Below are 17,368 nucleotides of genomic sequence, written 5' to 3'. Positions count from 1 at the left end.
AGCAGGAACAAAAACAAGCAAGGCTTTTTGTTTGTTTGTTTGTTTTTTTTGTTTTTTTTGCCTATGAACCAAATCACACAAGACAACACAAACTCTGCAGCAGAAAAGCACAAACATTATCTCTACTCGCAGTGATTTAAGATTTAAAAATGAAATTTAGAAAAATCACGGCAGATCAAGCTGACGGCTTCACACAGTCTGAAGTCTGTAGTGTTGTAAATGAAATCAATAAAAAGCGCATCTCCTCCCGTAATGCATCAATTATCTGCAGTGAAGGCTACATACAAAACAAATAAAAACTTGCTGCCCCCCCAACATTTTAGAGCTTCCCTGCCTTTTTTTTTGTTGCTGCTTTGTTTTGTTTCTTACATTTGATAATCAACACCTTTACCGTCTGACTTAACTCTGACACACGTCAACTCTGTGTAGAATACTTGGCACTGTAATGCAGTAACAAAAATAGACAAATAAAGTTTACATTTTTTTTTTAAGGATACCCAAGCCTATCTAAATATCACATTCAGAATCATAATATTATAGAAATAAGTTAGAGTAAGAATAATAAGGTGAGAGTGCTGTATGAAATATTATCTTATATACTTGCATGGTCTATGGCACTGCTTAAAACATTCCTGGATAGGCAACAAGTCACTGAAGAGTCCCCCCCCCACCCCCGCGCCCCACGTTTCCTCTCCTCTTGCACTGACGAGTCACAGAGTCACCGCGTCGCCGCTGCTCGGTCGGTGCACGCGCACAAACATTTTGGTAAGAATCATAAATTATCTCTTTTTAAAAAGTACAGTATATAAAATGAGACTCAACGGATGTGTCAGGCATGGCAGTGTGTTGTGCACACAACAACAACAAAAAATCAAATCAAATAATAATATATATGTATGTATATAAATTGTTGAAATAAAATGAAACAAAAAAAAAAAGTCTATTCCAACAAAGGGACCACGAAGTTTGGTCAGAAAAAGAGAACGGCACTACAACCATCAACAACTCTATGTTATATACTATACAAATAAACCTAACAATATAGATATACAACTTTTTTTGCATTGCACTTTTCATATATATATGTATATATATATATATATATATATATGTCTTTTTTTTGTTTCAAAACACCTTACATACTGTATGGAAAAGTATCCTCTATACATAGAGGCATACCAAAAAAAAAAAAGGCAAGTAGTATATGGTGTCTAAAAGGATGTAGTAGGACTGATTTGAATTAGAGTTTTGGCAACGAGGCTGTGGCGTGGAAAAGAGCGAGTCATCTGTCCGTCCGTCCGTGTGTCCTGCTTTTTCTTCTCTAGGGAATGGGGGTTGCATGGCAACGGTGAGGTCAACGATGTGTGTGTCTTTGACTGGAGTCCCGGAGCCTTCGGTGCTCGTCCACATCTCAGCGAGTGTTTTATGGAGAGGGAGAGAGAGAGAGAGAGAGAGAGAGAGAGAGAGAGAGAGAGAGAGAGAGAGAGAGAGAGAGAGAGAGGGAGGCTCCGCTTTCCGTGTTTGTATGAATGAGGTGTCAGGACAACTGCAACCGGTCAGCACTGCTGAAAAAAGTTTGTCTACGTTCTTCAGTGTACGATTGTGCAAAGTGTGTGTGCGTGTTTCTCTGTGTGTGTGTGTGTGTGTGTGTTACTATGCGAGTGTGTGTGTATCCTGTTTTGTTTCTCTGGTGTTCTCACTGAGGTGCTTCACGAAATATGTTCTCCCCCTTTTGGCAACACTTTCCTGTGGAGGAGGAGAAAGAGGAAAAAAAGAAAAAGAAAGAAGAGGAAAAGTTTTATTCCTATAATTCAGTGAGAGTGTAAATGACCTGATGGCCACACACAAGTTCACACATGAGATGCAGTTATAGTTTGTCAGTAAATATCTTTTTTGTTTTTAATTTTTTTTTTCCCTCTGTGAAGAAGTGATGGAGTAAAATCAAGCAAACGCAAAGCAAACAATAGCAACAATGAGGTTTATGGGAATTATGAGAAAGGAAAAAAAAAATCATATTTACCACGATATCACTGCACCACACAACACTTGTGCTTATTTGCATTAGGTTTACCTGCCCCCGCTGTTATTCGGAAGGACAGGAAGACAGGCTGGAAGAGGGAGACAGACAGACAAAAAAAAAAAACCCCAGTTAGAGACAACAAGTGGAAGACTTTATTAATGCTCTCTGGGACCATCCCTCACGCTGACACACAGGTTAAACTCACATACCACGGCCCTGCATTTTTGTGCCCATGTGCTAACAACATCGGACATTTTTTTAAACATACTCAGCTGTGACTTTAGCAGCAGCGTGTGGTTCTGCTGCCGCCTTAGGGTCACCTCGCAAACACACACTAGCGCCTCTATCACACTCGGCGATGATGAAAGACCTGACTTAAGGCGCCTGTCTTTTGAGCGTACGGCCTTCTGTCTGACACGGCGGAGACTGAAGCAACAGTGTTCAACACTTTGGATGCAGTCAGCTTTACAGACAGTGAGAACACAGTGCAGCGACCTCTCCCCTACTTTGAAAGCTTCTTCCTTGAATGCATTAGCGGCCTCATGTAGGCGCAGACTGTTAACGCTGCTAAGTGAGTTTGAAATCAATTAAAATGAAGCAATTAGGCTGCAATTGAATCATTCTACTTTTTTAATTATCTCCCCATTCAAAAAATGTAACAGTAGTTTATATTAAGGTGGTATCTCCTGGTAAAGATCCGACTTGTCTGACATCTATAACAGTAAATATTGAAAAATAAAATCTAAATATGAGTCAGAAAAGTGGTCAAAATGGTCTCTTTGTCATTTTAAGCCTTGATGCGAGGGCTGAAGTGGTTCAAACTGCATTTACGTTGCTGGCATATTAACATTTACACCAACACAGAGGAGAATAACAGCCCTTAAAACCTCAGCGTACTAAATACGAAAGCATCATCATATTATATGTGGTGAGAACAGTCTTTCCTGAGTTTATTGACGACACAGTGACACAGTGAGTGAAGACGTGGGCAGAGCCCCTGTTGTTACCTTGTGGTCCCCCATGCAGACATTGGGCCCAATGTTATCATAGACTACAGACTTCTCTTCGTTTTCAGGCTGCAGAGACACAAAACCACAAAGTTTTTGTAATGCAATGTGTGTGTGAAGGAACTGCGCCGCACTGCGCCGCTGCTGCACGCACACACACGCACACACACAGACAGACACACACACAGTGATGCACAGTCAGCAGCACTGTGTTAGTGTTTACACAGTGCAGTCATTACAGGCTTGTATCACATTTTATGATACATTCACGGATGAGCGATCAACGTACAAGCTACATTAAACACAATTAGCAGGATAATGTTGTACCTTTCAAAATAATATAAGACACAGAATGTGTATCAGAGGTGGCCACTGTGTTGGAGTTGTTAGACAGAGTAACGGCAGTGTTTTAAAGTGCCAGAACAAAACTCGTTGTGTCCCAGTATTTACTTGTGACTCGACCATGTTTCACAGCAGAATTATTATTATTTGTAGACACAAAAGACGAGTCAGTGAAGTCAGAAACATTTGAAGTACACAGGTGAACTCCTTGTACTGAATGTGTTGATAAGCAGCAGCACCACATACAGGTATCCAGCGGAGTGAATGCTCCACTGGAAAGTCTGCAGTTTTTTGTTTTTTTTAACTTTGAAACTTGTGAGCCGCGCGCTGAAGACAAATGAAAAGCGGGAGTGATTTACAAAGTGGGCATTTGCCTCTCTCGATCAAATACACTCCCAGTGTAATCTAAGCGCCGATCTGAGAGAATCGTGTTCCAATATCACTTCCTGCGCACAAAGAAGCCGTTACCCACTCATACATGAATCTGCAGACTGGAGTATAAATCACACTTGTCTGGTTGAACTAAAGACTTTTTAAACAGCCCGCCCCCAACCCCCATGTATGCACGCACACACACACACACGTGCGCGCGCGCAGAGGCTGGTGGCTGGGTGGGTGCTACGAGTTGTGTCTCCGTGATCTGCACTGGTGCTTCAGACGAAAGAGACAGAGAGCTTGAGAATGAACCATAAAGCAGAATCCAAATTAACTTCAGACCAATCCAGCAGTGGAGCAGGGTCAGCACACGTGTGCCTCCACCTCACTACCTTTTCCAGCGGGCCACGCACTGCCACCTCTCTATTTGTCTGGCAGCCGCCCGCCTCGACTGCTGCTGCCTCCCACAGCCGCGGATACATTCATCAAACACACACTTGATAATTTACAAAGGCAGCATAAAATTGTGGATTTTCGGGCTGCATAATCTTTAGACAGATAAACAAATTACCCGGGGCCCACCAGCGGAGAGGGAGCGCTCGCTCGACTAAACATTCATTACTGGCGCTCCCAGAGCTGGTGCCGCGCTGCACGGCCAGCGGGCAACCTTTGGCGTGTTAGGGCTCGGCAAGCAGAAAATAACATGATGGCGAGTTAACCGACCGTGCCATGATAGATGACGCCACAGGCCGGGCTGTTTACGGGCCCATGTCTCAACAATCTGTAATGCTCAGAGCCAGAGAGTGTGTGTGCTCAGTGAATCATCAGCCAATCTGCGAACACACTAACCGTTCCACTCTGTCCCTGCATTACAAGCAATTAGCCGGTGCTTGAGGGGAAGAAAAGCAAACAACCAACCAGCTGTGTGTGTGTGTGTGTGTGTACGTGTGTTTTCATAATTCTGACACATTAAACGGGTGAAATAAACTACATGTTATTAAATGCTTTATAGTCCGGTTTTTTCACAGCTTCAGCACAGTAACGGAAGCTTCCGAAGACGACCGGCGTGCCCTCGCCAGTGTAAGGATGTGGATCTCATTATGCCGTTGTGTCTTAATCTTAATCACAGGGCAGTTACACACTCACAACACGAGAAAGCGGTGGGTGTTTCTCTGCTGTTTGGATTTCTACGTGTATTTCACAGCGCGCCGACTGGACCTGAACCGCTCATGGAGGAGTTGCAGCTCAGGAACTGTGTAAAATACGTCGAAGCCTTCACACACGAGACAATTTATACAGTAAGATACAGGAAGCTTGTTTTGAAGTGTTTACAAAGAAACAGGGCCTCCCTAAAATCTTCAAAACTCTCCTAAAGTGTCCAAAAGCGTGCAGATTTGGGGGCCGAGGTAAATTGGACACTCTAAATTGACCGTAGGTGTGAGTGTGAGAGTGGATGGTTGTTTGTCTCTATGCGGCGCTGTGATGGGCTGGCGAGCTGTCCAGGGTTTACCCCGCGCCTTTCGCTTTATGTCAGCTGGGATTGGCACCAGCGACCCCCGCGACCCCCGCGACCCTCATGTGGAGGATAAAGCGGCAGACGATGGATGGATGGATGGATGAAGCACCGATGAAGGACTGAAATGACTAGAATACAGAACAACGGGGTGAGCGTGTGCAGCCACTGAACTGTCGAGGAGAAAATGTAACTACTAGGCCCATCGTATGTAGATTTCCACCTTTGTGCATTCGTATAAACTGCTCTGTAATATAATTATAGCCACCAGCTTTGTTGTTCTGGTGTGCAAACAACAGCAAACAAGAAAGACCAGGAAGGAATTTCTCATTTGTGGCAGACAAAAGAGAGCCAAACTTCCTGAGCGGCCTCCTGCTGTGGCGTGCTACTGTACAAAACACTGCTGCATTTCTTTCACACACATTAACAGATGAAAGCTTGTGTGCTCCAGCCCTACAAACACTCTACGGTCAAAGTTGAGCTTACCGGCTAATAATCCAGAATTAAAGGCTCAAAAACAACAACTGGTGTGTTGTCGTCACAGAAGCTCTTTCTTAATATAAAATGCAGATTTCGGTGCCTTTTCTGGTGTAATGCTAGGGAGGCAAGGAAGGAGGTTTTCCACTTCATCTTTTTAAGTTCTGAAATAAAGACTGAAATAATATAGATAATATAGTGACAGCTATAACCAAGTTCCTGGCTTTGATGCTGCTTTCTGCTGGATCCAGAGCATGCGTGACATCAAATCTGACACACGAGAGGAGAAGCGAGGCTTCACAAACCCACATCTCTATGCGCTGATTTAGGTTTTAAGAAAAGTCTGCATAATCCGACAAACAAAGTAGTGAGTCAAGATTGAACAGACTGAAGCACAGGAGGACGGGGGAGAGGAGTAGACAGAGGCAGCAGATTGGCTGGAGTTTACAATGGATTTGCAGCCGAGTGCGGTCCTGCAGGTTTCAGCTGGAGACAGAGCTGGTGGTTTTATGAAGAAAATGGGGCCCACTGGAACTCTATAAGTCTGGGATATATATACTGCTCGGGTGGACCCGCGGCTCAACTCTCCAAATTAATATTCAAATATTCAAAAGACACCTCATCCTTCCATCTGTGAAGTGACAGAGGACGGGGGAGAGTAATGCGGATCAAGGACGATGGAGTTGGAGAAATGAAGAGTGAGCGAAATACAGACATCTTCACATTAGCCGAGGGAGGAGTCGTGGTGTTTATGTCAGAAAACTCCCCAGGTGAAGAAAAAAAGGGTCCAGTTAAATGCACATTATGTCATTTCTGGGAATTGTTGTCCGGGGAGAGTTTCAGCAGAAGAACGCACCGTACACAGCAATCTATTAGTGAACAAATACGCAATAAAATGCAAAAACAAAAGACAACACAGTGTCTAACTAGGAACACCAGATATTTCCTTCCTTACTCAATGTTTTATAGGGGATTGCCCCAGAAATGATAGCTGTGTTTGTTTGGAGAGGGTTAGAAAGTGTGTGTAGGCTGTACGTGACGTTGCCTGTTCTGGAGCAATGAGAAAATGACATTTTAATCCATAAATGTTACACATTATATCATTAAGTCTCTTTACCTTTAGGACCAGGTCTCTGGCAGAGGGAGACATTAGGATTCGGTCACACCAGGCAGGGCATCTGGTGTTCATGTACTGCTTCCCCTGACTGCTGTCTTCACTGTATGGATAACTGCAGAGACACAAAAGCAACACGCGTTCAGAAAGTCACACAATAAATATCTATGGTCATTTACGATGGTTTAAATGGTATCCAGGTAATAAGAGACTTTATATTCTAGCATAGTAGCGCACAAAGAACACATTACTATAGGGAAGCCCATAAGGAAAAGCAATAAATATGATCCATGTGAATCAACAGGGCTGCAGCGGAGTAATAAATAAGAGACGTCACGTCAGCTGCCTTATCTCACAGACAGAGATCAAAATGTTTTCCTGAGAAAACAGGAGGTCCATTAGTATGACCGATCATCTGAGTAATCTCTTGAATCAACACACATGGATTGCTCAATCGGAGCAGTCTTTCTCTGCCAACTGCACAGGTTGGGAGTGTGTGTGTGTGTGTGAGTGTGAGTAAGAGACAGAGAAAATAAAAATGAAGAAAGAATGAGAGCGCTTCTTCAGTGGGCCAGAGGGAGATTCAGTTGCCCATATGTATAGCTACATCCCTACACGGTCATCAAAAACAGATTAGGTGCTGCGGCAAATGGCCAAGAGAGAGATTGTGTCTTGGAACAGCAGGGAACAATCGAATGATTTAAGCGGCGGCAGCGCCGGAGTCGAGCTGGGGAGCCATTGAGCTGATACAGATTTACATTGTTGAGAATTCAATTTGCCCCTTCGACTCATCAAAGTGCTTCAGATTTACACGCCACCAATCCAATTTGTTTTGCGGCGCTCATCAGGATGTAAGACTGGGCTTACATACTGTAATACCAATCCAATTTGCTCCTTCAGTGCCACACGTGCTAACCGTAGCATAGCACAGAGTGCCTCCTCTTTGAGGACAGTGGTATTCTAATGATAAAATAAACACTGGCTGCTGCTGCTGCTGCTGCTGCTGCTGCTGATAGTACCGATACTACTGAATGTGGTAGTAAGAGAGATGCAATTTCTTCTAACGGGTCTAGAAATCAATTTCAACCGAGGGATTTGAGTAATGATGGGTGGATTATATGTTCAGCATCTCACTAAAAACACAACAATGCAGCCTGACTCTCAAATTGATATCATTTGTGTCTGACACAAAATGTTATGTCAATCCACCTGATGCCAAGACCAACCATGTGAAAGATCATTGTCGATGTCCTTCCTTCAGTGTGCAAAATGTGAATATTTCCAACTCATTTCTCACACATTATGGAATCAAAGACGGCTGAGAAGGAAGCCCCAAAAAACTATTATAATGTCTTGCACTTGTGACTTTATTGCAAATAAAGCTGAGTACATGATGACATCAGGAGTAAAGGGATTTTCCAAAGCACTAAACCACACATCATGTGGGCATGAAAATAGGTTTTCAGGAAATACAGACACACACGTGTTATATGTTTATATACAAGCCAAAAAAAAGCACCATATCAAAGCTACATAGCACTCATTGGACAGGTACTGGTGGTTTATTAACAATCAAACATGTGAACAATTAGCATAGCTTTCATATGTCATATTCTTCATTGCAGGTCACTTAAATCTTGACTAGAACTGCCCTGTCAAATAAACTAAGTATAAAATAGAGGAATAACTTTAATTTTGAAATTTTAAGATGAATTAAATTGAAGTGAATTAAAGTTTTAGGGCACATATTTTCCCCTTAAGTCAAATTCTTTAAAAGGCAAATGGTGTGCAGAGATTATGGGACCTGCGGTGTATACGTACAAAGAAATGTGTTGACATACAGTAGAAGGTGACCATTCCTCTTAAATAATGAACATACAGTATCTGTGAGTGTATTTATGGCAGCCTGTGTGTTTGGGGTTAAGGCTGGGGCACACACACACACACACACACACACACACACACACACACACACACACACACACACACACACACACACACACACACGCATACAGAGAGAGCCCCCCCACCAGGTGTACAAACAGACCTGCTGAGATCTACTTAGAGAAGTTCCCTGCCCCCAATTAGCATTAATGGCACTTAAACCATGGGGGAAATGCATGGGGGTTTTGGTATGCTAATCAAAGCGATCCTGGGATAAAAGAGAGGGAATAAGGGCATGCAGAATAGGATGAGTGACACACACATAGACCGGGTGGCAGAAGAGAGCGGATAAAGATGGATCAGACAGAAAGAGGCAGGTTGACAGTGAAAGAGAGCAAAGCCTTCAAAGGGCCTGTGGAGCTGCTCGACTTCAGGGTGGCCTGAATACTTGTGCTTCCTGAGGGATGGTGCCTGTCCTTTAACAGCCTGTGAACAATCCTCCTATCAGGAACTCTGTTATAGCTTTATTGACTAACAAGCTGGGGTCATTTTGGTGTTAAAGAGATTGAGAGAAAATCAAGTTTCCCCCCTCACCTCCTTCAAACAATGAACTCCCGGGCTGATAGCAAACTTCCCAAAGCACTTCAACTACAAACCTTTACTATCATTCAGTCATTTTTGATGACAGGCAGCCATTGTAAAAGCTGATTAAAAATACCCAACAATGGCCATTAAAGGGCCATTCCCTGTTTCGTGTATAGGCAAGTATAGGTTGTCCCCCCCTTTCTGTTTCACCACACCCTCCATCAGCTCCAATATAGATAACAGGTTTAAATGCAACAGCAAACAGCTGAATGGCACACATGGGGCCAAAATGATTAATGTGTCTGATTAGCGAGCTCACAAACTTATCGCTCACAGCTCATATCAGACACTTGGCCACAGTAAGACTAACTACACTAATTAATGGGGCAAGTCCAAGACTTGTCCAACACTTGTGTATCTACAGGGGAGGAGGAGCTGCACTTCAAAGTGTCCACACATACAAAACACATAATGTGAGGTGAATATAGAGTCTATTGGCACCCGGTCACAAACTGAAATCTGAATTTAAAGTAACACAATGCATGATTTGCTCTTGGGTTCCCCCCACAGTTGGTAAACGGAATTGTTTGTTACAACTGTCGTAAAATATACGCTAACATGAGCAGTACTTCTAATGTACAAAAAAACATGTCGTTAGACCAGGCGCCTATGTTATTTTATTTCAAATATATTAGAAATTAAAACAAAACAACAACATGCTTTAGTTTGTGCTTTCAACTTGCTTATATAACCTATCACTCATTGTGTACATATTGTTTGAATCACTTGATTTATGAACAGGACGGACGAGAGGACTCCAATAACACGGCCTGACACTTATGCAGTAAAGTAGAACGTCGTAGTTCTTTGTGTGGCACACATCCAAAACCAGGAGTCACATAGTGCCAGCACAGGCGATGACGACCTGCCCAGGCTTTGACAGAGGTGACATTCACCCAGTTGTAAGTTCATGCACGATCAAATACTCTCGACTTGTACTGGTCATTCTAAAACCCACGTGGATCATTTTGTTCAGCCAAGAGAAATTTGTTCGTCATTGTCGTAGGACTTTTTTGTCACACGATGTAGGGAAACAATATTACCTACTGTATATAAATATACAGAGCATAATACAGAGTAATAATTGATTTATTGCAACCTCACACATTCCTCTGCCTGTTAACCACTGCACACAATAAACTAGAATTCAAATGTGGTACTGTGTTCACAAGATGAGCATATTTACAATGTTTTTTTGATAGTTTAAGACTTCCATGTTTTACCCGCGATCCTGACACAATTACACTTCACTAGTTCCACTTGAATGTCGCAATAGAAAGAGTGAATAACAAGCGGCTTGGTAGTGGCAGAAAGTGTCCAGCTGAGGTTATATGTCTGAAGTCTTTTGTGTAGAATCACAATTGTTTGTGTTGGTTTGACACGCATTATGCACCCTTAAAGTAACTCTTTTGTTTAGTGTGTTAGAGACTTAGTTAAGCTACTTATTTATTATCAGATTCAGATGCTGAATTTTACATTGTATTTTTTTAAATTATATTTTCCTGTTTGCACAAGTTGTTTACAAATAAGTTTGATTTCTGTTTATTTTGAATGTGTCTCAGTTGCCGCTGGTGCACAACTGTCTATTTTAATAAATAACAATTCAGTTCATGTATGATATGTTCATTTGTTAGAGTTTGTTTTATAAAGTTAGGAAAGTAATGTTTAAGTCAAGTCTGATGCATACAGTCTCTTCCACATCGGTATCGGATTGGTATCAGGTATCGGCAGATACCCAAAGCCCAGGTATCAGAAATGAAAAAGTTGGATTGGTGCATCCCTACATTTTGGGATAAGTTAGTTAAAATGAATACATAATACTGAAATATGACTTCATATATCATAAAACAGATTGCAGGATTAAACTGTGACATATCATCTGTCTCTTTGAGAAAGGTTTCTGTGAGTCACTAGTGTGGAATAATGACACTGCTGATGGTCTGAGGACTAAAATATTTATCATGGGTCTTTTTCTCTATATCACTGCTGTTTACAGTCTTTTACAACTACCAACCTCTTGTGTGGGGCTGACGCAAGAACACGGTTGACCTGCTTGCTCCTCTGCTCCTTGCTGACCACATCTCGGGTGATACGTGTGTGTGTGTGTGTGTGTGTGTACAGTCGCAGACTGAAACCCACCAGCACCCATTCAGAGCTCATTCATTCATGCTTGGTTTGGGGTTTAATGTTTGACTTGGCTGCTGACACATTACTCACATGTGTTCCAGCCGGTATCAGTTTGTTTGTCGGACGATGTGTGCGCAGGCCCTACCTGTAGTGTGTCACCCAGCAGAGGGAGAGGCTGTCGCGAGATACCTTACTGTATTTTATGAGCTACTGAATCTGAGCGCACACACACACACACACACACACACGCACACACGCACGCACACGCACACGCACACGCACACACAAACACACACACACACACAGTTGATTCGTAAAACACTGTATGTATGTATACGCCAAACTATCAATCAGAAACAACCAGATACAGTAACTGGATACTATTATTATTATTACTATTGTTATAGTTATTATTGATCTAACAGTTCATGGTCTCTCTCTTCTCTATCTGCACATTTTTTTCCTCCCATCCCAGAAGGTCTAAGTAAATATCTAAGTACTATAATAAGATCTTGAACTTACTGTTCATTGAGATAATGGGTGGTATAATTTGGCACAACACAAGAAACGTTTTACAAAATAAAATTGCAGAGAGCTCCAAGCCAGAATTCTTGTACCACGTGCACAAACTGTATTTCCCAATCTAAAGCTATTACCCTTGTTAGCGTAGTGACAAATGAGATAACTCATTTGTATTTAATGGTGGCAATATAAGCTGTAATAGAGATATAGAAGTTAGCGATAAGAGCCATAGTATCAGCAACACGGGGTCAAGAGTCATTAGACGTTGGAGTGGCCAACGCTTGGCTGGCATTGGCCAGAATGTCAGAAACTGAGGGTTTTGAACAACTCGCTGCCTCTGCGGTTCTGTTTGTTTGCCGTTGTCAGGGGAGGCTTGGCAACACATACACACACATACAAATTCAAAAAGATCAGCCAAATGCTATCAATAAAGCTGGATGTTTGCTTCAGTTTGTCGAGCTGGGAGGCTCACAGGCACAACATTGGCATAGTGCAGTACAAACAGAGTGAAATGCCATCAATAGCTCATGGCTTACAGCCTGCTGGGCTTCAGCGATGACATGTTTCTGCCTTTAGTTGCTCTAACTGAACACAGGAAGACACAGATGGCATCCGTCTGATGCTCTCCATGTAAGAGGGCTTTTACACAAAGCCTCCCACTCGCTGGCATCATCTCCGACAAGAGGCAATGACACATGACAGTGGACAATCTTCGGCTATTATCGTCACAATGGCCCCTCATCATTTTCACGGGCTCTCCAGTAGTTAGAATGATGGATGCGCAGATGGTTGTAAAACAATGTTCCCGTTCAGTAGGATCTGCCTGTAACGCTGGATCCTGCGGACACACCGAGCCAGCGCCAACGGCGGCTCAGACGCAGCGCTATATGAACAATCACTGATGTTAAACAACCTCTGCGGGGCTCCTTAAATGGAGTCACGAGCCTCAACTCCAGTAATGCATGGCCGCTGACAATGCAGAGAACAAGAAGCCTCCTTCATATAGGATGCAAACAGTGGGACTGTGGGAATAATGTAATCACAGTGAAATGCACATGGAGAGAGGGTGACATCATTCATACAGGCCTTCAGAGGCTAAGCGTGTTGTGGGTAGATTGTTGTTGTAAGAACAAGGACAGTCACTGTGTACAAGAGCTATCAGTGTGTGTACTTCCTATGAGCTCAGGAGGACTTCTCCACTGCTCTAATTATTCACTCCTATGTACTTATTAGCAGTAATTGAGGAGCTGGCAAGTGGCCACGTGTCACTAAGATTTTCCCTCATTTGAAGGACAAAGTCATTCTGCCTGGCATCAGCTCTCAAACCTGCCTGTTCCTCTTTTATGAACCTGTAAATGGTGTAGCGTTAGGCTTATAGACTGTGTATAAAAATGGACATAGTCTTAGTCTAGAAGTATGAATTTGACTCAGTTAACAGATCCGTTTGACTGTTAGTCGATGGGAGAATTAGTGCAACTCTCACATAATGTATACACATTTTCCTGGAGATTTAATGGTCTCAATCACAGCTTTCACCACATGTCAATTTTGCAAATTATGTTCCCCTTTAGAGGAAAATAGCTGGTTAAATATGACATATGCGGGTGGAAACCAGTGTGATAGACAGCTGGCATTGTCCAACAGATGCCTGGTAAAGGCAACTGAACGACTTTATCCAGGGCTGCAAAGATTAGTCGACACAATCAACAACATTGATTATTGGAATTCATCAACACATCATTTAATTGTTAAAGTGTTGCCAGCCTGCTCACTTAAAACACTGCCAAACTGCCTCAAACCATTTTCAATAACTGTAATTCACTATTGGAAGTGCTGCGGCAGTAGGCGTATATTTCCTAATGTATACACCAACTACATTCTGATCCAATGAAGATGAATTTATGAAAAATCACAATAATGACTGGATGTAATCCTGTTATTACATGACCTCTTAGAAAGAAAACTACATTCTTTGAGCTCAATGCATGTAACGTTACACGATCTCCTTCTCTCCATATATAGTTATGTTAATATAAGAAAAAGCAACAGTCCGTTACACTTAACAACAGTCTGTATACAGAAAGAACAAACAGCTGAGAGTAAACCAAGCTGTGTAATACATGTTTGTAAGAGCAGTGCATTAAAGTGCTTTTTTTGTGTGTGTGTTGATGTTACTAGTGTTTATTCTGAACAGGCAGCTATAATAATGACTAATCAACAAATCAAAAAAATGATAAACCGCTTAGCCTGTAGGCGTAACTACATCCATTTGTATGTATAGTCTATGGTTTCCCTGCAGGAGACTCATTGTAAATTTAAAGTGTTCCTTACCCATCCAAAAATCAAAAACAAAAATAAAGTGAAAGAAACATTATTTTAGAACAGTGTTTCCCAATCCTGGTCCTCAGGGACCCATGTATTGCATTGTATAGATGTCAAACTGCGCCAGCACACCTAATTGATTTAATCAACTTTCAGTTTCGAGTGTCGCAGGCCTCCGGCTACATCGATTTCTGTGATGTAGCCGGTCCAATCCACGTGTTTCTAAGATCTTGCGGCAAATGTACAGTAACGCAGTTTCGGATGTCTGTGGGAAATGACCACATAAAGTTCTTTGATAAAGGGTTAAGGGTTAATAAACGTAACCTAACATGCCGACACTGGTCTCGGGGAGCTTCCCAAGCAGTTAAGACAAAACTGTTCATGTGTGTGTCTCCTTGTTGGCTTCACCTCCTGACCTCTAGGCCACACAATCTGCTCTCCTACTTGTTTCCAAGTCTAGACTTGACAAACACATGGGGCTGGAGCCATGCTGTTAGGTGTAACACCTTGCCATCGTTCTATATGTGTTTAAACACAGGTTCAGTTACGCAGAGGAATAAATAGGAAATGCAGGACAGAGAAAAGTTGTTGAGGTCCAAATTCTTTTAAAAATCCAAGGAAATGCAAATTCTCTTTTCCATGTAGCTGCAAGTGTCTGCAAGCTACCAAATTTTAATTTCCATGTTTGTCATGCTTAAAAATATCCACAATGACACATCTGTAAACAAGAAACCTGTAATGCTCTTAGTCAGAACCCAGATATTGGCCCTCCATGTTCACAAAGTCCGTAATGGGACAGCAGCGTTCATTGAATCCCCCTCCTCCTCCTCCTCCGCCCATCTTATTCCTCCCACCACTGCAGCACAGCTTCCACACTATGTCACTGCCATGAAATCACTCATGATTTGTCCGTTGATGGAGTTGCACCACTGGTCTGATGTCACTCAAAACCTCCCTCAAAGCCCATTCCCAGTAACCATGTTTCAGGTAGAATGCATTCATCCATTGCTCCCTCATTGTCCACTGCCTTTTCCCCCTGAAGCTTGTGGCTCCGATTCAATTTTTGCATTGATCTCAAGCAAAATAAGGCCAAAGAAATCAGATAAGGGGAGTACTAAAAGCTTTCCGCTAAATCAATCAAAATACATGAATAAGTTACTGTTGTCTTAGTACGTTTTAGGGGATATTACCTTTGTTATGCCATTTCAAATATGACATCAAAAGTACCATAATGCATCGTAAAACTTACCATAATTTCCAGTCAAATGGCCGCGCCGTAGCTTACGTAAAGATAAAGACATAATGGCTGGTTGTACTCTCATACATTACCCGTGATGGAGAGAAATTGTGTCTAAATAAACGGTTTCTGATGAATCGACTCATCTATTCTCTAACAGAACGCTGCCTTTGGAAAACCATACATGGGCTCCTGTGTGCGACTCTAAGGACGCGCATAAGCCGCACAGCGGTTGATCAGCGAGCGGCAGCCGACTGGCTCCAGGTCCAACTGTGACAAGGCCGAGGCAAATTCCTCACCTCAGTGCCCAAGTACTTAGACTTGTCACGGCCAACTTTGACAGACGCCTTCTTGAAAGTAAAAGAGATGTGCATTTCACAGCTTGGAGCTTCCCGCAGCAATGCAGGGGGAATAATTCATGTCTACGTATGTACGGAGACAGAGATGCATGCCTTCCAACCGCGGATGTCCATAACAAAAAATTAATGATTTGCTGTAGTTACCCAATTAAAATATAAAGCTGTCGACAGATGTTTTTTTTCTTTTTTCTCTGTGCTGTGGCTGCAGCTCCATGTGTACGTTTATCAGTCACTTTGTTGTCCACCTCAGTTCATCCTTGACAGCGTGTCTCATTTTGTTGCAACTTCTTAACCGGCACCGGACAACGGGCGGAATTAACTTGCAGATGAAATGTTTGTGACTATTGATTTATAGATTTGAACAAAAGTGAGCCGTGTCTGTGTGTCAGTGAGGGTGTGCTCCGATGGCCTGCATTAAAAAGAGTAATAACCCCACAGATGGCGAGGGGCCGGTCCGGTGCAGGCTATGTGATGGAGAACAATCCTTGAAGCTTGAGAGCTCAAGGAGCACAAGGCAGACCAGACAGGGGGAGGGGCACCACTATGTATGTATGCATGTATGTATGTGAGAAGTGGGAGGAGGGGGGGGGTTGTTTAAGTTTAACTAGGCCACTGCTGCCCATTACAAGGCTGACAACGTGGTTTGTTCCACACACACAAGACCAAATCAAATTTCATATGCTGCTCCGGGGGGTTTCATCTATTTGATTCATCATCACCTCAAGTATGTGGAAACCATTTGCATTCTTCCACTGCAGCACGTTCATTCCTCCCTGTGGAGAGATGATTCAGTATTATGTGAATAGGTGCAAAAGTCAGCCGGAGTAAAAGGACAATAAATCCACCTGTCACTTATGCAAAGTGATGTAAATGGGGTCCTTGATTAAGACACAGAGTCATTTAAAAAACAGGGACTGGGAGAACCTTGACACACGCTCACTCTCTCTATCACACACACAGATACACATTTTGATAGGTGTATGTATTTCAAGTCGTCCTCGCTCTCTGTCTCTCTCTCTAACACACACACACACACACACAACACATACACACTCAAAATCCCCCACCGCCCTGCGCCTGCCACTAGAGCAGTTTATCAAGTAATTATTGTTTGATTACAGCGTTTCATTATCTGCACTGATTGAGTCACAACCGACGGCAAAGGTCAAGCACCATTAACGCGCTGCTCCCGAAACATATTTCCACGCCGGCCGCATGTTTGCCCTCCCTCGACTCTGAAAGGGCTAATTGCAAATGCATTTGTTTGAGGAAGAGGAGCGGAGAGGAGACCACCCGCTCCCATCTCCCCCAAGTCCCACTGAGACAGAATACCAATCCAGCTCAGAGCCAAAGCACGGCGACAAACACAACACACATGGCACATATACGCTGATACACATGGGAGCAGTTTGGAGCCACATCCA

The 17,368-nt window shown here is 42.8% G+C and overlaps 1 protein-coding gene across 2 annotated transcripts in view; it reads right to left on the bottom strand.

The window, feature by feature from the left end:
• Positions 1-246: 246 nt before the first annotated feature.
• The window catches only part of LOC122781674 (inositol polyphosphate-5-phosphatase A), a 129,526-nt gene continuing 112,404 nt past the window's right edge, over positions 247-17,368 (bottom strand). The window contains exons 13-16 of one of the 2 annotated variants that reach the window (XM_044045589.1): positions 6,852-6,963; positions 3,028-3,096; positions 2,021-2,108; positions 247-1,746 (exon numbers count right to left, since the gene is read on the bottom strand). In XM_044045589.1, the coding sequence (XP_043901524.1) occupies positions 2,028-2,108; positions 3,028-3,096; positions 6,852-6,963 (262 nt within the window). In that variant the 3' untranslated portion in view covers positions 247-1,746; positions 2,021-2,027. The remainder of the gene's footprint in view (positions 1,747-2,020; positions 2,109-3,027; positions 3,097-6,851; positions 6,964-17,368) is intronic. The other variant, XM_044045588.1, reaches the window with a different exon arrangement.

The sequence above is a fragment of the Solea senegalensis genome, linkage group LG15, assembly GCF_019176455.1.
Source record: "Solea senegalensis isolate Sse05_10M linkage group LG15, IFAPA_SoseM_1, whole genome shotgun sequence".
In the NCBI taxonomy this organism is placed as follows: domain Eukaryota; kingdom Metazoa; phylum Chordata; class Actinopteri; order Pleuronectiformes; family Soleidae; genus Solea; species Solea senegalensis.
Note: the sequence above shows the minus strand (reverse complement) of the source record. Positions and strands in the feature narration are given on the sequence as shown.